General features: G+C 57.7%; 2 protein-coding genes and 1 long non-coding RNA gene across 3 annotated transcripts in view; all 3 read right to left on the reverse strand.

Moving 5' to 3' along the window:
• LOC104848275 overlaps positions 1-5,385 on the reverse strand; it is a 10,193-nt gene extending 4,808 nt beyond the window's left edge. The window contains exons 1-3 of the mRNA XM_010604142.1: positions 5,237-5,385; positions 3,557-3,651; positions 546-709 (exon numbers count right to left, since the gene is read on the reverse strand). Of these exons, the coding sequence (XP_010602444.1) occupies positions 546-709; positions 3,557-3,651; positions 5,237-5,385 (408 nt within the window). The remainder of the gene's footprint in view (positions 1-545; positions 710-3,556; positions 3,652-5,236) is intronic.
• Positions 5,179-12,503, reverse strand: LOC104848022. Its single transcript, XM_010603703.1, has 4 exons — positions 12,141-12,503; positions 11,839-12,043; positions 6,302-6,544; positions 5,179-5,702 (listed from the first exon to the last, which is right to left on the reverse strand). The coding sequence occupies exons 1-4, from the start codon at positions 12,319-12,321 to the stop codon at positions 5,684-5,686; spliced, it is 648 nt and encodes a 215-aa protein (XP_010602005.1). The 5' UTR covers positions 12,322-12,503; the 3' UTR covers positions 5,179-5,683.
• Positions 12,504-13,090: 587 nt separating this feature from the next.
• On the reverse strand, positions 13,091-18,998 carry LOC104848023. Its single transcript, XR_776286.1, has 4 exons — positions 18,906-18,998; positions 17,006-17,143; positions 13,356-13,487; positions 13,091-13,110 (listed from the first exon to the last, which is right to left on the reverse strand). It is a non-coding gene; the product is annotated as an uncharacterized LOC104848023 (long non-coding RNA).
• Between the last annotated feature and the right edge of the window lie 5,039 nt (positions 18,999-24,037).

Below are 24,037 nucleotides of genomic sequence, written 5' to 3' on the forward strand. Positions count from 1 at the left end.
GAGGAGTGGGGAGGGCAGGGATGGGAAGGGCGCCTCCTTGCTGCTGAGTTCCGAGTTCCGGTGGGGCCCGTGCACTGGCGGCTCCTATCCTCAGGCCTCCAGGAATGAGTTAGGTCCCTGATCTTAATTTAAGAGTTAAATAATACCACACATATATTACAAAAGTTAGGTAAATTTCCCCTTCCCTCCTGTCATTACCTAGAAAGCTGCCAACTTCTAGATTGTAATTATGTACATGAATAATGAAATTAGCATATCTATCAGCTCCCTCCCGGCTCATTATGCACAGGGTGGAGAGTGTGCTCCCATTCCAAATCACCCTCCTCCCGAGGCCCTGCACCCCAGGGAGGGACGCAGCACCCTGCTGGGCACGGGGCCCTTCTGACAGACACAGGGTGGCATTGGGTGGGGTGGCTGAGCACGGCAGGGCCGGGCGGGGCTCTGGGGCAGTGGTCAGAGCCCAGGGCAAGGAAGGACCCCCGGGCAGAGAGCCCTGGCCTCCTGGGGACATCTTCTACCTGGACAGCCAGGTGACAGCAACATACCTCACACAGGATGTCCTCATGAGAGCAGTTCACACAAGGCTGTCTTCTACTCCGTGACTGTCTCCCCGAGCCTCGGTTTCCCCTTCTGTAGACTGGGAAGCAGAAGGCTCCTGGGACGTGGCAGGTGCGATGCTGGGCACTGTGCCTGGCCCACAGTGGGCGCTCTGTGTAAGCGAGGGGCTGCAGTTGGAACTGAGGCTGGGGTCCAGGCCAAGCCTGAGGGTGCTCACTCTCCCAGCGGGAACTGCCCTGAAGAGGTAGGACAGGAGCACACCTGACTCTTCCGCTGCCCGCCCCCCTGTCCACACTGTCCTCTACCTGGGGAGAAAGCCACAGCCCGGCGGACGGGAAAGTACTGACCAGGTCTGGGGTCTCTGGTGTGAATGCAGTGTTCATTTTTTTGCTCATTTCACTGTCGGTTTTTCCACCTTGTATCCAGGGCCCACAGTGGGGAGAGTAAGACCACCAGAGGACCGGTGAACCTGAGGACCACAGCCTGGCTGTGCAAACCCTGGGGACTTTCGGTCCCACCGAGATGGCAGAGGCCCCGGCGGAGCTCACCATCTGGAGCTCTCCTGCCACGGCCAGGCTTCTCGGCACAGTGGCTCTCCTGGGCCAACCAGTGCCCGTCTCGGATTCGGGCTGGAAGTGTCGATCCCAGGAGATCGCAGAGGGACTTTGGAGCTCCAAGCTGAGACCCACAAGGCTGCGCATCTCCCAGAGCAAGGACTCACAGTACCCCCGGCTTTCCAACCTCTCCCCGGCACCCAATGCGTGGTCTCTGCCGGGGACACCCCGCCGCCGAGAGAAAACGCACGCTGGTGACGGTAATGACCAAAATGGCAAACGGAGAGCTTCTCTGCATTCCGTCAGCTGCTCTGATCCACACACAGCACTGAGCGCAGCGCCTGATGCCTCAGGAAGGAGGGCGGATGGACGGACAGATGGAACAGCAAAACCGAACAGCAAGTCCCTCGGCTTCAGCCCACCTGGGCTCAAATCCTTGCTTTCCACTCATTAACCTGCGACGTGGCCCAGTCACACCCCTCCTCAGACTTCAGTTTTCTTTCTTTCTTCTTTCTTTTCCTTGTCTCCTCCTCCTCTCCCCTCTCCCTGCCCCTCCCTGCCCCTCGTCTTCCTTTTCTGCTTCTACTTCTCCTGTGGTCCCGGGGCTTGAACTCAGGCTTCACGCTTAGCTCCATCTGCAGCCCTTTTTAATTCTTTATTTGGAGACAGGGCCTTGCTAGGTTAGACTCAAACTGGCAATTCTCCTGCCTTGGCCTCCCAGAATGCTGGGGTCACAGGCGTGTCTAGTGCCCTGTGTTAGTTTTCCCGTCTGGGAAATGGCATGCTGGTGTCTGCTTCGCTGGCAAATGCGAGGTGTGTGTGGGGCTCAGGAGTACACTCCTTGGCCCAGCACCCGGATGAGCCCAGAGCGCAGACACAAGTCCTCCGTCCTCGCTGCTGTGGGGATGGTGTTGTGCCCCTCTGTCTACTCCACGTGCTGTGGGTCAGGAAGTCCCAGGCCAGAGATCACACACGCGTAGTTCAGAGGCCTCATCCAGGTCCCACGTGTGTTTTTAACACAATGCTCTGTCAACTTTTAAAAAATCTAATTAAGTGGCCAATATTCAAAGACTGAAATGCCAAAATGCAGGCACTTTGCGTCTCTTTGGAATTCTGCAGCTCTGCTGGGCGATTCTCACTGGCCCAGAGCTGTGGTGGGCTGGGGCGGAGCTGCGCTTGCCCCTCTTGAGGGGCGGGAGCCCCAGGCTGCCACAGTCCCCACCCCTCCCTGTTGCCTCACTCCTGGCCCGCTGCGTTCCTTGAGGTCACCGCCCTGCTGCCGCTGGAGGGTTTCGTGTTTGGAAGCCTCCCGCAGAATTCCTGTGAGCTCAACCAAGAGAGCTCCAGTCTCAGTGAGCCAAGTGGAGTTCAACAAGCAAACAAAACACCCCTCACCTCGGCTAGGTGGGCACCTCTCCCAGCTCCAGAGGCGGAGCGCCACCTCTGACACCGTCCTGCCACCCCTGGCCATGGGAGGAGCTCGCCAGGCCCGTGGGGGGGGGGATGAGGAGGAGGAGGAGGAGGAGGGAGAGCAGCGAAAGTGGCCCAGCTGAGCGCGGCCACTGCTCCTTGACGCTAATTAGGGACACAGTAATTAGATGATGCAGAGCGGACAGGGCTCAGCTTCCAGCCCCAGGTCCTGCCGACCGGCCATCCCGTTTGGAAAGCTCCCCGACATTCCTTAGCCGGCAGCCTTGCCAAAGAAAACTGGAGCGAGGCTTGTCTTGGCTGGGACTCAGGCCCTAGACTCAGCAGGAAAACCGAAAACATTTACACAGCTGTCCCAGAGACGGCCGGCCGCCCTCAAGAGTTTGTCAGGGCTCCGCGGACTCGGGGGGCGCTTCTGAAGGGGCCTGTGTTCCCCGGCACGGCCAGGCACAGCTGGCCAGACGGAAAACACCGGCCGGCCCCCCAGGAGGTGGGAGAAGGGTGCTGCGGGGAAAACCAGGCCTGGGGCGGGGTTCCTGAGGGCTGGGCGTCCTCCCTGGCCGGTTGCCCAGCTGCTTTGGCCCCTGCACAGCTCCCCACCCACCTGTGCAGGGCACCCACAGAGCCACCCAGAAATGGCCAAGAGGGCCAGGCGGGGTGCGGCCACGGAGACGGCAGGGAAAGGTGGCCTCTTGGAGGCTCTCTGCGCAGCGCGCCCGTCCTGTCTCCTCCAACCACTACCAGCCTCTCCCACCCCTTACTCCCAGGAGCCACAGCCAGACCCCGGCCCGGAAGCCCAGTCGTGTCAGGAGGGTGCGGTGCACGGGGAAGCGAGGCACCCACTGCTCGCTGGGGCCGCCCCACCACCGTCCGAGCCCTCACCAGTCTCCGCCTGCTGTACTCAGTCACCCCGTGGCCGCGGTCAGGGCCACCGTGGCTCCAGGCCCAGGGACCGCGTCCACCTCCTCCTCCACACCCCTTCTGAGCCCATCCTCCAAGCCCAAGTCTGCACAGACCTTTCACTCTTAGCTCCTCGCCGCCTGAAGATGGACACAGAGGCTGACAGTTGCAGCTTAGAGGAGGTCCCGTGCCTGTGACCACCCCTGAGTGGCTTCCAGAAGCAGCCGGCAGAGGTGAATCACTGCACCGGGGCCCTTGGTGCAATCAAGAGATACCGTGTTCAAAAAGAGGTGAACACAAGATATGTGACACACGGGTCACCCGGCCCGCTCTGTACCATCAACTTCTGCTATAAGTCAGAAACAGTCCTTAAAAGTACAGCATAGCAAGATTGTTTATCACAAGTGAGCAGATATTATGTAACGTACATGATTATGTGTGCTGTGCTTCTTTCCAGGTGGTGCGGTACTGCGGATTGACCCCAGTGCCTTTGCACTGAGCTACATCCCCAGCTCTTATTTCCTTATTTGTGCACGCAGTTATTCAGAGATAGAGCCTTGCCATGTTCGCCAGACTGGTGTCAAATTCCAGGATTTGAGTGGTCCCGCTGCCTCAGCCTCACTTAGTAGATAGATCCAGAGATACATACCATGCCTGGCTTGTTTTGAGGTTTTATACAGAGGGACTGTTAATAGTGATGACACGAATCATGCCACTAGTATTCCCTGTCCAGTGCCTTGCCTTCCAGGTTGTATGCTGAGATCCACCCATGCTGCTGTGAGGAGCTCTCGCTCGCTCGCTCCTTTTCTCTGCTGTATAACATCGCAGGACTTGTCAGAGCCCTTCCTGTTTTAATGTGTCTTCCCACATCACATCAGGATTCTTCGTGGGCTCCCCCTCCGTGCCAGGCACTGTGCCAGGCCCAGGTGACACCAGGGCGACTGCACTTGCTGTCATTGTGAGCGGGGTGGACAAAAAGCACTGGCCTCCACCTTTGCTCGGGGGTCTTGTCCTTCCAGACCCACCGGACAGCCCCAAGTGGGTCCCTTGCACCTCCAGGCATCTGCTCACTTGCAAGTTGCAGGTCTCATCACGAAGCCTCCCCAGAAGGCTTCCACTGAAACCTCGGCACCCGCCTGGCCAGAGAGGTGGCTGTGGATGCCCTGGGTCTTGAGGATGGGGCATTTGCGGGTGCTTCAGGGCACTGGGCAGGGCTGGGAACAGGGAGGGAGGTGGAGGCCCGGAGCTTCGGGAGCCAGGATGGACGGCGGGCAGGAGCCCCGGCTCACTGGGACGTGGAGGGGGCTCGCACGGACCGACGGCCTGGGCCTGGGGCCGGGCCCTCCTGTCCCCACTCTTCCCGGGGACCCCAGAGGCCCGGGCCCAGAGGTGTGTTCCCAGCCTGCTCCTGGGGCAGAAAGGCTCACCGACGTGCCTGGCGTGGAAACAGACCTCAGGTCAGAGTCTGCCCCGCATGTCCCATTGGCGGGAGGGGGTGAGTGGGACAGATGTGGAAAGAGCTCCTCGGCGGACACTAATGAAAAAGACAAGGCTGAGAAAACCCTGACCTTTGAGCTGCCAATTCAGACGCCCAAGGAAGCCCAGCCAGAAACTCCTTAGATGGCGCAGGAGGCAGTAGGGAGGGCTGGGGACTGCGGCCAACTGACACAACCACTCGGAATACTTGATGTCATTTTCTAAAACCGCAATTGTTCAGGACAGAAAAACACACCCGCTGGTTGGATAAAGTCTGCCATCCACCTCTTCGCGACCGGGATTTAAAGAAAGACCCCAACCCAGGCCCAGGTCCCTCGGTCATTGCAGAGGTCGAGCTCAGCTCAGCTCCACGCCCATTGGCTGCCGCCGTGTGGGTCCCCCGCACTCGCCCCCGACCCTGACAGGCCCGGCAGGCGGCCCGATCCACAGCAAGCACCGTGCGTGTCATGGGGACTGATGCCGCGGGATGCATAATTAATGCTGCTGGATAAATATGCAGATTGGCAATCACCGATTGACTGCTGCGATCAGGTTCCTGAGCACGGGCTAATTGATCAGCTGCCTGTAATCACCGTGCTTAGCGCTGCTCTCTTCAGCACGTGTACAAACAGATCCAGGTGGGGGCCCGGCCCGTTGGCTCCGGGAGACAGACTCTGCATTTGGAATGTCTTTTGCTGGGCCAGGCAAGGGTCCCTTGGCCCGCAGACACCTTTCCGCCAGCGACGATGGCCGAGGTGCCCAGTGTTTCACCACTGTTCCGTGGACCTGGGAAGCACAGTTCAGGAAGGGTGTGTGGCTCGGAGTCCCACCGCTAACAAGGGAAAGTCAGAAATCTGGCCTAGTGTTTTGATTCCAATCGCTGTGCGCTTTCTCTTTCTAAAAACTGTGATTTTTGACCTCCTAGACCCAGTGGTACAGCAACGGGGAGAAGGACTTGCTCTCTGATCCATCTGCTGCCGGCTGGGCCAGCGGTTTTCCCACACACGGGGGACATTGCCAAATTCATGTTGAAATTGAGCCGCCTGCCGTAGGGATGGTGGTGGTGGTGCACGTCTGGGAGGCTGAGGCAGGAGGATCACAAGTTGGAGCCCAGTCTGGGCAATTTAGCAAGATCTTGTCTCAAAGTATAAAATGAAAAAATGGTCCGGGAATGTAGCTCACTGCGAAAACCCTGAGTTCTATCCCCAGCACTGCAAAAGTAGATAAACATATAAAAATAAAAAGAGAAGTCTTGTCACAGGAGTTGGCTCCCGGATTTCAAAGGCTGGTTTGGCCCTATTTTCTCTGTGTTGCACAGGGTCATTTGCCCTACTGCCAAGCACCCCCCGACCCCATGCAACATAAGGTCCTCAAGAGGAACCCACCTGATGCTCCTGGACTTGGCGGTCCTCAGATCTGCAGGCCAGATGAGCTCCTGCAGTTTGTAATTCACCGGTGTGCCGGCGTTACAGCAGGAGAAGGAGGACCGAAGTGCATCGCCGGGAGCGCCTCCGGGGCGTCCAAGCCAGATCGGAACACCAGCGAGGACTCGGGAAGGAGGCAAAGAAAATATCTGACAGCAAGGTAAGCACAGCCACGTGGGCACACAGGTCGGGTACAGGTAGCACCTAAGGGAAGGCAAAGGAAGGGGCTGTCGGGGCCTCTGGAGGAGACGGTGGGAAAGCTTTCGGCCACAGACAGGGTCCCTGAGTGCCAGGAGGGAGGTAGAAGTGAGGGCAGGATGACCACAGACCTCAAAACAGAAATGGGCTGGGCTGGGGACTTAGCTCAGTGGTTCTGCCACCTGCCTCGCAAGCGCAAGGACCTGAGTTCAATCCACGGTACCAAACCAAACAAACAAACAAACAAAAACCAGAAAGAGGCTACCTCTCAAGAGCGGTGGGACCGAGTGGTCCCCCTTCTCCACTGCCCTGGACTGCCCTCCTCCTGCTGCTGGCCGCTCTCAGATTCCTCCTCCCCCAGCCCGCCCCTGGGCTTTAGGTAGCACTCAAGGAGTAGGCCCTGATGGCCTTAATCCAGCAGCCCTTCCAGGAGCCTGGCAGGGAGCCTGCAGAGGTCAGGATTGCACAGAGATGTGGGAAGAGGTTTCTTTCTGAAGTGAAGGGCTGCCAGGAGTCCTCTTTTGCTTTTGGGGTGGTACAGAGTGAGGCAAGGAGGTTTGCTGAGACCACATCTGCCATTGAAAGGAGCCTCTGGACCAAACTGTGCTCAAGTTTGTGCTGCACACGGCTTTCCAGTTAGAGAAGCCCGTGCATTCCTTAAAAAAAAAAAGATTTCTAAGAGACCCAGGGAAATTTTACTTCCTGGTTTCTCCTGGAGCAATGAATTTAATAAAAGGTCAGAGCACCAAAGACCTCCGGGCTCTCTCTAGCAGCGGGAGGGGACAGGGTGGTGCACGGTTTGTCCATCTCAGTGACACTTTTGTTCTTGTTCTTGCTCCTCGTCCTCCTCTCTGCTCCCCTCATTACTTCCTGTTCTCCTGGAGCAATGAATTTAATAAAAGGTCAGAGCACCAAAGACCTCCGGGCTCTCTCTAGCAGCGGGAGGGGACAGGGTGGTGCACGGTTTGTCCATCTCAGTGACACTTTTGTTCTTGTTCTTGCTCCTCGTCCTCCTCTCTGCTCCCCTCCACCTCTGGCCAGCCCCAGCACCCCTGCCTCTTTTCCCTGGCATCCTGAAGGTCTCAGCACACGAGCAGGGCTGCGGTCAGCTCTATCCGGGTGTGGAGAGGGCTCCGGTCCTTCTCGTCTGGGGTGAATCACACGCGGAGGATGTATGGGAGGGCGCAGGAGTTGGGTCTCCGCAGAGCAAGGCCCAGGCCGGGCCCAAGCACGGCCAACCCACTCCCCAGCTCTATTACATAACTTATTGTACTGCATTACTTGTATTCTGTTTTACTATTAGGGATTTGTTTCCATCTTTTATTGTGCACAATCTGTAAACTTTATCCTAGGTATAAGACAGTCTATCAAGGATGAGGTCCTATCCGCGGTTTCAGGCTTCCCTGGGGTTCCAGAAAGTCCCGCCTCGGGGTGCAGTGCTAATCGCCACCCCCCCACTGCCCCCGTCGGTGGTGGCCACAGGGACACCCCAGCCTCTGCGGTCATCTTCCACCACTGTCTGAGGCTCCAGCTCAGGTGCCCCCGGCCCCGGGCGAGTGCTAGGGTGTAGGGCTCGCCCTGTCCCCTGGGGCACACAGGACCCTAGGTAAACCCCACACGGTCCCAGGGCTGCTTCTGTCTCCATCCTGGTAACCACTGCTGAGCAGCCTCTGCTCTGAGTGCCCGGGACCCCAGGGTCAGACCAGAGAGACACCCAGAACTATGGGGTGACCCTGCCTTCATCCCAGCAGCCAAGGCGGCGGTGAGGACAGCCTTACTCGGCACAGCACAGGCGGGCAGCACCCTTGCCGGCGGCCCAGAGACCTAGCCCAGTCTGTGCCCTGTGCCCTTCCCTGTGGCCAGCAGTGGGAAGACGCCTGCTGTCCTCCACACACCCTCGGACCAGACCTAGAGGCAGAAGCTGTGGCTAAACCTGTGTCGCAGAGGGGAGACCAAGGCCCAGGACGGTAGGTGGAGCTGCTGGAGGAGAGCGCAGCTCCCTGGGGCCCCGCCCCACACTCATGGGCTCTTGGGAACAGGCTGGGGACGGGCTGGCCTGACCATGCTGGGACAGGAGGGAAGGGCCAGCCACATCAGGAAGCACAGCATCCCTGAACACGCGCCAGATGTGCGCACAGACATTCAGGAGCGCACACCACACAGTCACACGCATGCACACGTGGTTACACAGGCGCACGCACACGCATGCACACACACTCACACTCAGCAGCCCACACCAGCACTCACACTCATAGCACTCATAGAGCTCACACCTCTGCGTCATGGGGGGCTTCTAGAGCAACCTAGGCCAGAGTCAGAAGCCCAGCTGCGGTGACCAGCACAGGGGCAGCTCCAGAGAGGCACCCGGCCGGCCGAGCGTGCAGGCTCCTTGAGCCAGGAGCCAGCGGCTATGGTGGGAGGGACAGGCAGAGTGCACCTCGGGTTCCTCCCACTCCCCACGGCAGCTCCAGCAAGACCGACCCAAGGCCAGCGCTCTCCGGGCCTGCGTCCACCTGCGTGCTCCCTGGTTCCAGTCTGGTCTCTTGAGCGTCTCTTGCCCCCTGCCCTCCCAGGGCGGAGTCCCAGTAAGACAATTCCTGGGAAGTTTGGCCACAGTGACACTCAGGTCAGCACTGGCCGCTGTGAATTCTTAGCACTCATTGTTACAATGTGATTACTTCGGGACACAGTCGCTGCTCCCCTGGGATGAGTAGGGTACTGGAGGTGAGGCGGGGAGCTGTTCCCCAGAGAAATCAGAACCGACTGGGGCCGTTCAGCGAAGGGGCCAGCAGGCAGCCTGGTGACACCCTCAGCGCCCCCGGGGGCCGTGGCTGTCACAGGATGGGGTAGACTACGCCCACTCCCTCCAGCCCCGAAGGCTAGGGTCAGGTCCCAGAAAAGCTTAGCACCACTGCATCCCAAAACGGGACTCTGGTTTTATTCCAACAGTTGCAAAGGTCGAAATAAGAAAGGGCAGCAAGCGACTCGGATGTGGGACCGATTTCCTTGGCTTGTCCTCCAGTGATGGGGAAGGGAAGAGGACAGGAGACCCGATTAAAGCAGCTTATGATCCGCCATAAATAATAAATCAATAACTATCGCCGTTTTGCCCATCTCGCCTCAACTGGGTTTAAAACAAAAGATTAAATATAGAACAAAAGAAACTATAAAGGAAATACAAGAAGCAGCAGGAGAGAGATGTTCTTGCTGTCTCTCGCCTGCACACACGGGTCTTGCTGAGGAGGAGGGCTGGGGGCTCAGTGGGGGGCCGTCAGATGGGCCTGCGCCTGCCTGAGCCCTGCCTGCGGCACGGAGCCTCATTCCAACCTGCACCCCGACAAAGGGAACATCCGGGGAGGGGCTGGGTTGGGAGCTCCGGGCTGGACATGAGTGTTTCTGCTCACAATCCCAGCGCTGGGCTGGATGCCAGCTATGTGGACTCCAGCTTGGTGGTCCCAGTGGGTGACCCTGGGTTTCCTGGCACCTCCAGGTTCTTTGTTTGCAGCACATGGACCGCGGGGAGGATGGAGTGAGAGATACCAGAAGGATCTAGAACCTTCCCGAAAACAAGTGAGCTCGCCTCATCAAATTTCATTCTGGCATGAGAAGGTAGGGCTTTTCCTTTTTAGTTCTGGGGTTCAAACTCAGGACCTTTCTACTGTGATATATCCAGTCTTTTTCGCACTATTGATTGATTGATTGATTCTTTCTTTGAGACAGGATTTCACTATGTAGCCCAAGCTCACACTCACAGCCTGGCCTTGAACTCGCTGAGAGCCTCCTGCCTCAGCCTCCCAAGTCTGGGATTACAGGCGTGCCCTGCCACACCTGCCTGTGCCACATTTGATCGACACAAGGCTGGTGGTAGGTGTTACCGCAGAGGGGAGCGACCCTCTGGGACATGCGGTTCCCACAGCCGCCAGCAGCCAGTGTACCTGCTGACCCCGCAGAGTGACGGCCCAACCCGCCTCCCTGCGTCCCTTCAACACAGACCTTGCTGACACTTATGAGACAGGCGCCAGGCAGGGGCACCCCGGCCCTCCGAGTCCAGTCTGCCCTGTGACGGCAGAAGAGGCTTGAGAGGTCACTGAGCTCTCCAGCTCCCTGTCAGCCTCAACCCTGGTTCACTGATCCACGGCCTCAGATCCACGAGTGCTGTATGTGGCTTCTTCACGTGGCCGGATTGCCACGGTCCAGGGGCCCATTTCCAACCCACTTCCTGTGTCCGCACCTGACCAGCTCTTCACAGACCTTTCCCCTTCCGGACCCGGCTGTGGCCAAGGGGATGGCAGCAGATGCGCCACAGACAGGCTTTGGAGTGACTGGCAGTTTGCGTGCGAGAAGATGCGTGCTCGGGCTGGCGTTATGAGGCTGTGAAACACAGCTGAGGAAGCTGTGCACAGGGCTAAATAGATGATCACTGACTGAATCCTCTGCGCTTTTGTGCTGCTTGTTACACGGCACGTAGATAACTGATGAACTCGCCAACTCCTCAGCCTTGGCACGAGTCCAGCTAAACTCTGTCCCCAAACCACCATCTTTCCCCCATCTCGGTGAACGCCCTGCCTTCCACCAAGCCGGACGCCCGGGCATGGCCCTCAACATCTACCTGCTTTGCACCCCAGCCTTTCCAGGGGCCACAGGTGCTGGGCCATATATTCTACCCCTAGATGTCTCTGGGCTTAGACAACCCCTGACCGCCTTTGCACTCGAGGCCAGGCCGTAGCTGCACACTTCTGAGCTCGTCTTCCCCAGTGTCTTAGCCCACCAGCCCCGGCATGAGTTTTCCCAGAGTGAACCTGCTCACTACCACCCACCACGAGCTGGAAATGCGCTGCAGCCTGTCCGCCTCCCACTCACATCTTATTTTACCCGCTGCAAGTGTCCTTCACTCAAGCACAGGGATCTACTCTGCAGGCACCGGCGGGTTTCCTGACTCTGCCGCATTGATCCTGCTGCCAGGACACCCTTCCCAGCCGTGCCATCTTGGTAATTTTTATAGAACTCCTTCATTTGTGATTGCAAAGTGCCATTTTTTCAGGAAGTCACACACCATCCCAAAGCGGGGACGCCCAGGGAAGACCCCCTGATCCAGGGGCGTGATTCACATTTTCCCATGAACCAGAGAGAGCCTGGCTTCAGCACCGTAGGCCCTGACCTCCACTACCCTTCTGGGCGAGGTACCTGGCCCTTGGGGACGCCGAGAACCGGGCCTGAATCCCAGCTCGTCCTCCCCGGGGCCGGGGCTCCACCTTGGTGGTGTCAGCAATGACCAGAGTCACTGAGCACTGGGGACTCACCGGGTATTCAGGGACACAGAGCTTCCTGCTGCCAGGAGGGTGCGGTGTGCGCCGGTACCTGCTCCGAGCTGAGCCAGGCAGGTGTCCTCCCCTTTGGAGCTCACAGGCAGGCGCCAGGGATAGAACCCCGAGCGGACGGTGCTGAGGAGCGGAGCAGGGGTGGCATCCAGGAGGCCAGGGTCAGGGACGAGCATCTTGGCACAGCCTGGTGACAGCAGCACTGAGGACGTCAGGGACACAGCCGTGCCCGCTGCCCAGGTGGCTCCGGCCCTGGGTCCCTTCCAACCCAACTCACTCAGCACCTGCCCAGACTGGACGTGGAGGCCCCGAGCACTGTGCCAGACTCTGCCGCCCCCGTGGAGATGGCAGAGGCCTAGCAGGGCCACACCAGGCTGTGGGCATCGAGCAGAGGTACCACAGCCTTGAAGCTCCAAGGAGGACCTGGGAGCCAGAGTTCTGGGACAGCAGGGGACTCGGTGCCATGGGGTCTCCGAGGGGCGTGGCCTGTGGTGAGACCTGCACAAGGACTCCAGGCCATCAGGTCAAACTTGGAAGCGGCCAGTGTCCAGCGGCCCAGCCACTGGACATCAGGACCAGCACCAAAGTGAGGATGGAGTCAAAGTCCCCGCCCAGCACCTCCCGAGAGGGCAGCCAGAGCCCCCGACCCCAAGACAGGAGCCCAGCTCACTCCCAGTACATCACCTGCACTGCCCGGGGCTTCCCGCCGGGCCCCTGGCTCGGACAGGACTGAGGCTGGGACTGGAGGGAGAAGTGGCTGGAACAGAGCCGGCAGGGATCCCAGCCGCCCTCACACGCTGGGAAGAGTCTCAGGAGCTTCTCACGTTTCTTCTTTCTCATCCTAACTTGGTCTTCTCTTCCCTGCGTCTCTTTCCCTTCTCTGTCTCTCTCTCCCCACCCCCCCCTTAGTTCTTTGCCGTTTGTCCACCTCCTTTCCCTCCCCTCCACCCTCTCTCCCCACCTCTGAACTGGTACCCAATTCGCCTACCCAAAGGGCTCGGTTGGGCCAGGGATTTGGCTCAGTGGTTCCACCACCTACCTCGAAAGTGCAAGGGCCCGAGTTTGAATCCCAGTACCCTTAACAAAACAAAACAAAACAAAAAAACAAAGAGCTTGGTGCTTTGATTCCTGAAGGGCAGAAGAGGTGGGAGGCACCAAGGAGGAAGCATCCGAAAATAATTAAACAAAGGGCTGGGGATTTGGCTCAGTGGTTCCACCTCCTGCCTTGAAAGTGCAACGGCTGGAGTTCGATTCCTGGTACCAACAAAACAAAACAGAACAGAAGGGTAATTAAACAATCAAGAGACAGACACGGGGCTGAGCATCTCTCCTTTCTCTGCTGACCCTCCACCCACATCTCTGTGCCCTCCCTGCCCCCAGCACCCTCCCAGCTCCCCTCCCAGGGGGCGTCTTCTGTCCCTCTCCTCCCCCAGCCCCAGCTCCTTGGCACCTTCCGGTACCCAGGGCTGGGACCCGAGGCAGCCTACATCCTGACGCACTTTCCAGGGTAGTGGGGAAGGGACAGTGCACACAGGGGTGGCCTCCGTCTGACAGCCCATGATGGCTTCCACATGGAGGACGAAAGGAACTTCTCCAACCTCAGGCACCGCGATTTTCCTGTATTGTAGATTCTAAAGGGAAACAAATTAGAATCACAAAGGAAAGGACTTTGTAGGTTGTACAGAAAGGCCAGCCATGGGAAGTCAGTTTCTGAGATGGATCCAGAAGCTGGCGACAAAGGGGACAGAAAGAAAATGCCAGAGTGACCACAGCAGCCTCCTGGCAAGCCAGGGATGAGGGCACGTGCGTGGCTGAGGACAGAGTCGGCCGGGCCCATCCACCTCTTCCCGCAGGGAGCTCCTGTGGTCAGCTCATCTTCCAGCTCGGGTCCCCATCCCAGCTTCTTGCTCAGAGTCACCTTCCTCTACCTCCTCTGCCAGGAAAGAGAAATAGCCCAAAGCCTCACCCGGGGGCTGTTCTAGTGCGTGATGCAGATGGTGCTGCTTTAGAAGGGCAAAAACCAGTTCTGGGGTCTGCATGGTGAGTTACCTTGGGGCTGCTTGCCCACCTGCACACGGGGCAGGCAGGACCTTGAGTCCCGCTGCTCCTAACTCCACATGGAGTCTCCAGACCTGCTCCACAGCCTGCCCCTCAGCAGGGTGCTGTAGGACCCTGCCCTCCTCCCTGACTCCTTGATCTGCTCATGCAGTTCTCCTGCCTAGAACACCATTCCTCTCCTCAAGGGATGTGACCTCTTCTTGGGTAGCCCTCGCAGACCAGATTTTACTCCTGTAACTCGGGATCTTCCCTCTATGACCCCTTATGACACCTGTTACTTCTAGGGAGACCCTTTCACTATTTCACTGAGGCCTTCTGCACCACAGGCTCCATGAAGAGCCTGGACCAGCTGTTCCCCGGTGCCCACTGAACACCCAGCCCTACAGCAGTGTGGCAGCTGATAGCAAATTACATATTTATAGAGTATTAGTCATGTGCTTGGTCCTGTGGCCACAGAAGGGAATGCATGAACAGGTTGTTGTGGGGGAAGGAGGGAGGGAGGGAGAGATGGAGGGCTGGATAGAAGGATGGATGGATGGATGGATAAACAGATGGAGGGATGGATGGATGTGATGGATCGATGATGTATGATAGATATGAGGAGGGATGGAGGAATGAAGAATAAGAAAGGAAAACCCATGTTTCTAGGGCACTTGTGCCAGTGTTCGATCGTCTACCCCAGTTACCTTCGACCCTACGTTGACACTAGGAGCCAGGAGCTATTATTATCCCCATCCTGCAGATGAGGCAGCTGAGGCCCAGAGAGGTGAGGTAAGATCACACCCAGGACAGTGGAGATGGGGTTCAGTCCCAGGAGATTGGCTCCAGAGTTCAAGAACTCCATGCTCGACTGCAGTGAATGGATCCCTGGGGCTCTCTCTGGACCTGGCTTTTCCCACCTCCACGGCCTCAGGACACTTGGGCAGCAGTTCTGGGCCAGCTCACTTCTGCCAGGAGCACCCTGGGATGTAGAGCAGAGGAACAGAGCCTGTCCAGCCTCAGAAGTGGCTCCAGACCCACTCTCCGTGGGGCCGTTTCCACAGCTGTGAGATCTGGAACCGGGCCGGACTCTGAATCCCCCTCCCTGTGCTGTGTGTACGAAGGTACTGTGGACCTGCTGCATGACACTGGAAGGCCACCGGACCCCCCGAGCCTTGGTTTGCTCAGCTGGACCACGGGACTGATAAAGCCCGCTGTGCAAATTCATGCCCATTCAGCTCAGGGCTGGGCCAGGCCCAGGGTGGCTTCTGGAGCAATGGGCTGCAGCTGGGGAAGGGAGGGCTCGAATGTCCCGGGCCCGCTGTCTCCTGGCCCAGGTCCAGCCTGGCCACAGCCACCAGTCCTCTGGGCTTAATATCCTTGGCGGCAAGGCTGGGATTAGCTGCCTTTTAAGAGGGGAACTTTATTTATATGCCCCTGCCAGCCACATTCCTGCTATTAGAAATTTCAACGGCTGCTTTGATTTAGGGCTTGCCACGAGCTGCCCATCGCGGTGGCCTCCCGGCCCGGCCCGTGGCTCGCCAGCCTTGTTCCAGCTCACAGCAGCAGAAAGGCGCGGTATCTAATTTCCCGCCAGCCCGTTGCCCCTCCTGCCACACACTTATTTAATCCCTTTGGAATCGGTGTCTGGGGTGGACCTGAAGGTCAGCCCTGGGGACCCGGCTCATCTCCGTGGCCTGGGGAGGGGAGGCCAGGGGCCCCCTGAGCCCCCAAGCTGGAGACTGAGAACCTGCCACTCACAGACTGAGAGGACCCCAGGGGACCCCACGGCAAGGGCAGGGCCTGGGGCAGGGGGCTCTGCGGGGCCCGGGAGGTCTGGATGCATCTAATGGCAGGTTTTCTGGGTGGACTCAGTAAAGGCTCACTCGAGCGCTGTCCACTGAGCGGCGGGGAAGCCTGGCCGTTCCTGTCCAAGGGCTGCGTCCCCTCTCTTGGGGGCAGGACATCCCCACTGCTGTGGGAATTCAGCCCCGCAGCCGGCCCGCTCGCTAACGGGGGAATAGTGAGTGTCATTTGGGTGGGCGCTAAACCCACGCGACTGCCCCTTCTCCGTCACCCGTGGACTCCTCTCCGTCCTCAGCCAGCTGCTCGGAGGGCACCGCCCTGGACGCTCCCCGGGGTCACTCCAGGAAGGAGACCTGACGCATCACCGCCTCTGGAGCAGATCTTTCTCTCCTACCGTGCACCATGAGCCAGGATCGCGTCGTCTGCCCGAGCTAACTGCCTCTCCCACTAGACTGAGCGGGCAGGGGTCGTGTGCGTCTCCTCCCCAGTCCCGGCACACAGCAATTGCTCAGCTGCTACTGCCGGAATGGGTCGAGGATGCCGAGGGGTGGAGTAACCTAGGCGCCCTGACATCTGGCCCAGCCCCCGGCCCAAGGCTGGGCTCTTGGTCTGTGACTATGACCCAGCTCTCAAAAGGGGTTTGAGGGGCCCATTCAAAGAATGGGAAAAAGGTGGAGAGGTTCTCCAAAGCTCATTTTCTGCCCAGAGGGCCGAGTCCTCCCTCTGGAGTGCCCCAGGGGTGGCCACTGGGATCCCTGCGCCTCTGGAACCTGTAATATCGCACAGGAGCTGCAGGGTGCACCTGGAGAAAAGTATCAGAAAAGGCTGGAGCGGTCAGGCAGTGCTTCCTGGGAGAAGTGACTTATCCCCCCCGCTTATAAATATTAAGAAAAACCAAGAGAAGGAGGAAATTTAAAACATTTCATGATCCATTTTCCCAAGGAGCATGGAGCTCAGAGAGTATTTTGTACAGAACACCTCCAAAACAGAAACATCTCCTATGTGTTCTAATATATAATAAAATGTCTTCTATCTACTAATTTTCATAGGCGGGGACTCTCGGAGGTTGAAACACAGAGAAGGTAAAATGAAAAGAGGAAGAGAGAGAAACTCCCAGCCAAAGTGACAAGGGAGGACAGGCTGGGAGGGCGGCGCTCTGCCCGGCAACAGATTCGGAACCCGGAGTCCCGCCTGTCTCTGGGAGCCGCGGCTGTGGCTGCCCAGGAGTCTTCATCGTCTTGGAGCTCTGGTAGGTGTAATAGTCTCTGGTGTTGCATGTGCATTAACTAAGCGATACTGCGTTTACCTCCAAATCATGCAGAAGGCCGGCGGTGTCTGCATAAATATCCACGTGGTTACTGGGTGCAGGCTCGCTCCTCTCCCTGCCCAGCAGCCCAAAGGGAAGGGGTGAAGCCAGCGAGGGGCATCACACCCACGTCCTGGGCTGGGGAAAAGAAGATGGAACAATTAGCCACATGCAAAGTGCATGGGGCACCTCGGATGCCAGGTGGGACCAGGTGTAAACCCCAGCACAGTCCCCGACTTGCTGTGTGATGCTGGCAAGTGGCTTAACCTCTCTGTGCTCAGGATCTACCTCACACAATGACAGCCAGATGAGCTGGAAATGGGTTGGGAAGGGCTTAGCACAATGTGTTTCTTAATGTGTGGGGATGGTGGGGGTTGTGTTGGCAGAGGTCACTCAAGCCTCTTTCTGCCGCCCATGAGGGGTTCAGTACATTGGGATGAAACCCCAGTGAATTCCTTCATTCAGGATGCTCTAGGACCACGGGAGGCAGGAACCACGCTCCTGCCTGTACAGTAAGGAGCCCCATGTGGGAGGGAAACAAGAAGCTCCAAGTAAGCAGCTGAGGTCCCTGGGGTGGGAAGAGGGCGGATCGTGCAGGGGGAGAGGAAGGCACTGGGCTGCCCAGACCACGTCCTGTCTCCTCCTGCTTGGACCCCAGCTTGGTCCCCTACAGCTCCACGCTGCCATCTGGGGAATGGGGGACAAGCTCAGTCCCACCGCGCTTAGTAGAGCCAGTGGAAAACAGCCCTATGGCCGTAGAAGGAAGGCACCAGGCCACCGCAGGCCATCGATGAGGAGCCGGGGCGGTGGCACACGCCTGGAATCCCCAATACACAGGAGGCTGAGGCAGGAAGATTATAAATTTGAGGCCAGCCTGGGCTCCTTAGGTACTTAGCAAGACCCTGTCTGAAAATAAAAGTAAAAAATAAAGAGTTGTATCTCAGTGCTCTTGGGTTTAATTCCCAAGGTTAAAAAGAGAAAGAAGGAAGAAAAGAAAAGAAGGAGGAAGGGAGGAAGGTAGGGAAAAAGAAAAGCGAGTAAGGCCTGCAGGGTCCGGAGCAGAGGGAAGCCGCGGGCCCTCCCGGGGCCGGCCCTGCCTCACCCCCGGCTCGGCCCGGGCGCTCAGTGCCCCTCACGCCCGCCTGCCGCAGCTCATCCTTGACCGTCTTCCCCTGCACAGGGCGAGGACACAGCTGGCTCGAGGTCATCCACGCGCGGGGCAGCAGGGACCCAGAACCCGGCCTCCCACTGGGGTCCTCCCCCGCGTCCCCTCTGAGTCCCCTGACCAGGGCTGCAGGCCGGTTTCCTCCACTCTGGACCAACACTGCCGCCGAGGTTTTCCCTTTTCTTTAAAGGGGCCAGGATTCAGGAAAATCAACTCAACGTGCATAATTTGGTAATTATTTCTTGTGTTCATCCTCACGGCCGAGCCTGCATACAGATATTGGAATTTGCATAAAACAATCTTACTACCGTCCCGGCTTCCCGGGGAGGAGGCGCCCAGGTGGGGCGGGCGCAGCCCCTCTGTCCTCGGCCACGCCACGGAGGGGAAGAGAGGCGGCACGCGGGGAGAGGGAGCCCGGCCCAGACCAGGAAGAGGGGCCCCGGTGGGTCACAGGCGGGAGACACACCCTCGGCAGCCCGAGCCGTCCCCATTAGTATGCGGCGGGCGGCCGCCCCGAAAGGATTAATGGAGTCTGACGCTTAATATCCTGGAGAACAATTAATTTGCCCACAGTTTTGTCATGGTTGAAAGTCAAACGCTGGAACAGATCGATGCTCACACGGCGAGCTGGAGCCCAGAAACCTTCAGCAGGAGCAGAATTTTAATTTTCCCGTCCTGGGCCCCTCCCCCGATTCCCAGCACTCCCACTTCCAATAGTTTTAAAAGCCACTTTACCCGTGTACAGCGCTTGTCGTCTTCCTCACGACAAAAGTCCATCGGGAGCCTCGGAACGCAACCCCCCAGCTGCCATTATGGGATTACCGCGGGCGGCCCTCTCCCCATCTGACCTCTGTTTTATTCCACTCGTCCTCCCCAGGGCCCCAGCCTGACCCTCCTGCCTCCCGCGGGGGACTCTGATGTCTGGACACTGTCACCGGGACACTTGTTCTGAAAGGACGCCAAGGCAGAGGGCGTTGGGGCGGGGTGTTTTGTTTATTTATTTGCTCGCCAGGGTTTGGCCATTTGTTTGCGCCTTGGCATTGGCTTGGCAAGGAAACCGCAGCCTGGTGGTGGACTCGGGAACTCAGGAAATCAATGGGCTCGCCAGGAACGTGGGCTTTGTTTAAACATCATTTCCAGCCGGGCAAGAAGCGGGGCAGAGGGGCGGGGAGAGGGAGGCTGTGACTCCCGCAATTGGATCCTGGGTGGAGGTTTGGAGTTCAGGGCCCGAGGCTTCGTGGGGAGACAGGGATCAGCAGTGAGTGGCTCTGAGGCTAGCACAGCTGACCCGCTGTCCCTCCAGCTGGGGTTACTGAGTCCCGAAGAGGCCAAGGTCAGTGTCTAAGTTCACACAGCAGGCTGAGGTCTGGGACCTGAGTCTAAACCGACTAAGCATTTCAGGCTTCCCGGGTGCTGCGGCGTGTGGCCAGGGACCAGGAGCGCAGGTCTCACCTGAAGCTCGTTAGACACACAGAACCTGCATGGTCCCACGGCCCCCAGCTCCGAAGGGCCCCTCAGTGGGCTTGACACCCACTGTCACCATCTTGAAATTCTTCAGAACAATTTTCGAACAAGGGGCTCCTGAAGTCTCTCTGTGCCAGGCCCAGCACAGTGTGCAGCCAGGCCCACAGAGCCAGAGTCTGCGTGGGGAAGAGGCTGATTGGAATCCCATGTACCAGCCCAGGATGGAGGAGGAGTGGGGGGCCCTCACCCAGAGATCCAGGAGAGAGGAAAGGCGGTTCTGAGAGCCCTGCCACGGCCGAGGCTGCCCTAACCCTCCTGCCTCCTAACTTTGGGACATTTGAGTTCCCCTGCCCGTGAGCTGCCCTTAGAGGCCGCAGGCCACTGGGGGCTTTGGGGATACTTAAGCCACCACCCACAGCTCCCAGTCCCAGAATGCAACCTTCCCTTGGCCCCAGCACTCTTGATCTCCAATGACCTCCCCACCATGCTACGGACCCTTGGGTCCAGCTCCAAGCCCAGGATCCCGAAGCAGAAAGCTCTTCCTCCCTCGCCTCTTCCCTCTCCTCCTCCTCCTCCTCCTCCTCCTCCTCCTCTTCCTCCTCTCTTCCAAGATATTGAACCATCCTGGTATCATATCCATTTCCATAGTAACAGCTCACATTTTCATTGTGGACCCGTGGCAAGCATCCTGCTAAGTAAGAGCTGGCATAACCCTGAGGTGTGCCTATAATGAGACCCATTTTGCAGGCAGGGATACTGAGGCACAGGGAGGGCAAATTTTTATGAAGGGCTGCACAGAAGGCAGGAGTGTCTTCCTGGGCTGGTGTCCAGGCTCCAGGGACTGGAAAACTGATGCAAGATGATTCAACCAGTCTCTGTTCACAGGGAACCAGACTGAGGCCCAGAGAGGATGAAAACCTGACCTGGTCACACAGCCACTCAGCTCAAACTGCCTGGGTATCCTAAACATGCGTGTCAGGGGACTGTGAGGCAGGATCAGCACGATCCCCAGGCCAAAGGGTTGCACCCAGAATGTACCTGCGAGCTCTCACTGCCACACAGGTGACAGCCCACCCATCACCTCCCGGCTCTGCATGGTCAGCCCCGGAGGCCTTTGGTGCCCAGGGCCACAGCTGGAGCCAGCTCCGCGGGCACCGAACATCTACCTGTCAGCTTCCAGAGCCACACACAGGCCAGGGGAGGGAGGCCCCGCAAGCACCTTCATCTGGCCTCCTGCAGGCTCTCGTCCAGGCTCGGCCCCAGGAAAGGCTAAAGCAGGACCGTGCTCCTCCAGAGGGCAGCGTGGGCCTGACTCTGTCTTCATGGTAGAGTGGCCAGGCAGGGACCAGGGCAGGAGCCCCCGGTCCTTCTTCTGCAGTCTGGGGACCCTGAGATGCACAGACTCTCGCGCTGCTGCCGCTGCTGCCTGACACAATGAGTGCCCGGCAGGTGCTCCCTGCCAGGGTGCCTACTTAGAACTAGAAAATATCCCCCAATACACCCACTGCCCCACTTCTAACAGCATCCAAGGATAAGGCGAGGCACTTGGCTGGAGACTCAGCCACTCCGAGAGAAACAGCACAGGCTAGAAAGTGAAAATACAAAGGATGGGGCTTGGCCAGACCCGGGTTTGAGACCCAGCCCTGCCTCTTGCAGTCTTGTGCCTTCAGGCAAATGCCTCAGTTTACCTCTTCTGTAAGAGGGGAACGGCACACGCATGGTGAGGCCAGGGATTGAGGTACTTGATGATCCATCCAGGCATGATGGTCAGAGGCCAGGGCTCTGGCACATGGCCGGGCTGCAGTTACTACCAGAATTCACTACTCTAGACTTCACCCTTCACCACTGTTTCTTTAAATGCCAGACCCAGGCTGACTGCGGACCGCAAAGGCCTTGTACCAGCTCTTACCTCTGGTACAGCTCTTCCATTTGAGCCCAGGCTCAGTTTCCGGTACAGCAGAACACGGAGAACTCCTGGGGGGAGTCCATTGCCCCGGCTCCCCACACCCTCTCTAGACATGGCAGAGGACCCAAAGGTGACCTCCTGACGGGGACCACCTCCCCACGGGTCACGGCAGGCAGGGCAGGGACACCGTGCGTCTTCTGGGGGCCACATGCTGCACCGTTATCAGTGCTGCAAAGGGTGACGGTGGCGTCTAGGAACCTCGTGGCTTCCAGGCTGACTTCTGCTCCTCCCTGCAGCTGCGGCCTGGGAAATGAGGAGCATGGCAAGGGACCACCCCAACCCAGGGAAGTTCCCACCAAGACAGGGTGCCCCATCAAGGCTGGCCAGGAAGCACACCAGGCTCGGAGGGAGGTCCAGATCCTGGCTTTGCCACCTCCTTGTTGCATGGCCTCCCCTCCCTAAGCCTCAGTTTCCCACCCATAAGAATGAGCATCACAATCAGAACAGCCGTGGTCTAACAGCCCAGTAGTGCTGGACACATGGTCAGTGCTAAGAAAGCAGCAGGTGCCCGGATGATCACTTCATTCAACCACAGGGTCCTGAGTCCCGTATGCGTCCCCGGGCCCTGGACAGCACTAGTGTACTGTGCTCTCATGACACATCTCACCTGCAGACTCCGTGGCTGTGGGCAGTCCCGGCTGGAGCAGGGTGGGGAGGATACAGATAGTGAATACAACATGGTCCCCAGTCCTGGCCCGGCCCAAATCCATGTCCCTGCTCTGCTACTCCCTGCTGTGCAAACTCCAGATCCATGGTGGGTTCAAAAGATACGGTGAGTGTTTAAAATTTTTTTTAAGTATTACAGTAAAAGACACATTGCTATTAATTTCCCTTAAATCCCCCCCACACACACACACACATGCTTTAACCACACTTTTCCCTCATTCACTTTCTGGAGCAGTTCTGGAGCCCTCTTTCATGTGTGTCTTTAGCTGTGCTGCCCTGGCTGCCTCTGTGTCTTGAGCCAGTACAAACCATTTTCCTTTAATGGTCATTTTGACTTTGGGGAAGAGCCAGACGTGGGGTGGAGCTGGATCCAGTGAATAAGGTGGAAGGGGACACACGGCAATGTTTTCACGAGCTGCCTTTCCCTCGGATGGCACTCGGAAGCCGCCTTCCCTGTATCTGTGATCACACCTTGAAAGGACACACAAAAGACACCTGAAAATGGCAAGAACAGTCCGAGTGTTCAGAGCCAGGGGGAGTATGTTGAGGGAGGTTAGTGGCACTGTGTCTTTTACCATAATATATTACGATAAAATTGGCCATAATTTTTAAAAATTTTAAGTAGTCACTGTGTACACAGATCAAACCACACAGTCCCCAGAGTTTGTTTCCTCGTCGGTGAAATTCGACATCGTAAAATTTGGGCAGCTTTGAAAGAACCAACTCAAGCTGAGTTAATGTGAGAACCATCCTGGCCAACAGTAGGAGCTGAGTAAATGTTTGCGTTGATCAGGCTTCTTGTGCATTAATAGTGTCACTTACCTCCACCTTTCGGGTAGGTACAGATCTTTACTCACAAAGAGGCTTGATTACACCCATTTCCTAGGTATTTCTGATGATGCTAAAACAGGAGAACGGAATAGGGGGTTTCAAGCTCAAGAATTCCCAGCCGGAGTTCATGCAGGGATCGTGAGTGTCCTGCACCCTCCTGAGCCAGCTGAGGTGGAGACGGTCATTGCTGTAGTTTAGGTGCATTCCTGGGACTCCTTAGATCCAGGGGACAGTGAGGGACTCTGGAGCATCCTTGCAGCCTCTCCTAATCCCTTAAACGCAATGGGTCAGACTTTGAACCCACCTCACAGAAATCCCCACCCTCGCCACTCTGCCAGGGGTTCAAAAGGACTTCTAAAGGCAGTTTCCGGGGAGACCCCTGCATGGTCCTTGCTAAGAGAATCCAGTGAGGTGCGAGGTGTGCGGACTTCCTGGAGGCATGACACAGAAGCCAGAAATGGAGAGCGAAGGGCCGGTCACTCCCTGAAGGACAGCATGACTCCTGGGCTCTTTAAGCGGGTGTGAAGGAGACAAAACTAACCCCAGGGTCTGAGCAGACCCAGCAGACCCCACCCCAGAAAGGTCAGGAGGTCTGCATTACACCACCTTAGAGGAGCCTGCCTTCCCTCTCGGTCACACGTGGTCACACCTGGAAAGGCGAATCGTGTGCCAGGTTTGGTAATTGATTGGTAATGGCTTTCTGTGATACTGTTGTCGAGTGGATTTTGATATAGGATGTCCAGACACCCCAGCCTCCTTAGGACTATCTCAGTAATTATCTGTTGCTCAGACACAGTTATTAGTCATACCCATTTTCATGCTCAGAATTGTTCGGGTTTGCATAGCAGTATATGAGGTCACCCCATTTTGAGGCTACATCCAATTCAATGGAAATAATTTGACGATCAATGAGCAATGTCTGCAAGGGACAGAGGAGGAG

The sequence above is a fragment of the Fukomys damarensis genome, unplaced genomic scaffold (genome assembly GCF_012274545.1).
Source record: "Fukomys damarensis isolate Sample0158 unplaced genomic scaffold, DMR_v1.0_HiC HiC_scaffold_12, whole genome shotgun sequence".
NCBI lineage: Eukaryota > Metazoa > Chordata > Mammalia > Rodentia > Bathyergidae > Fukomys > Fukomys damarensis.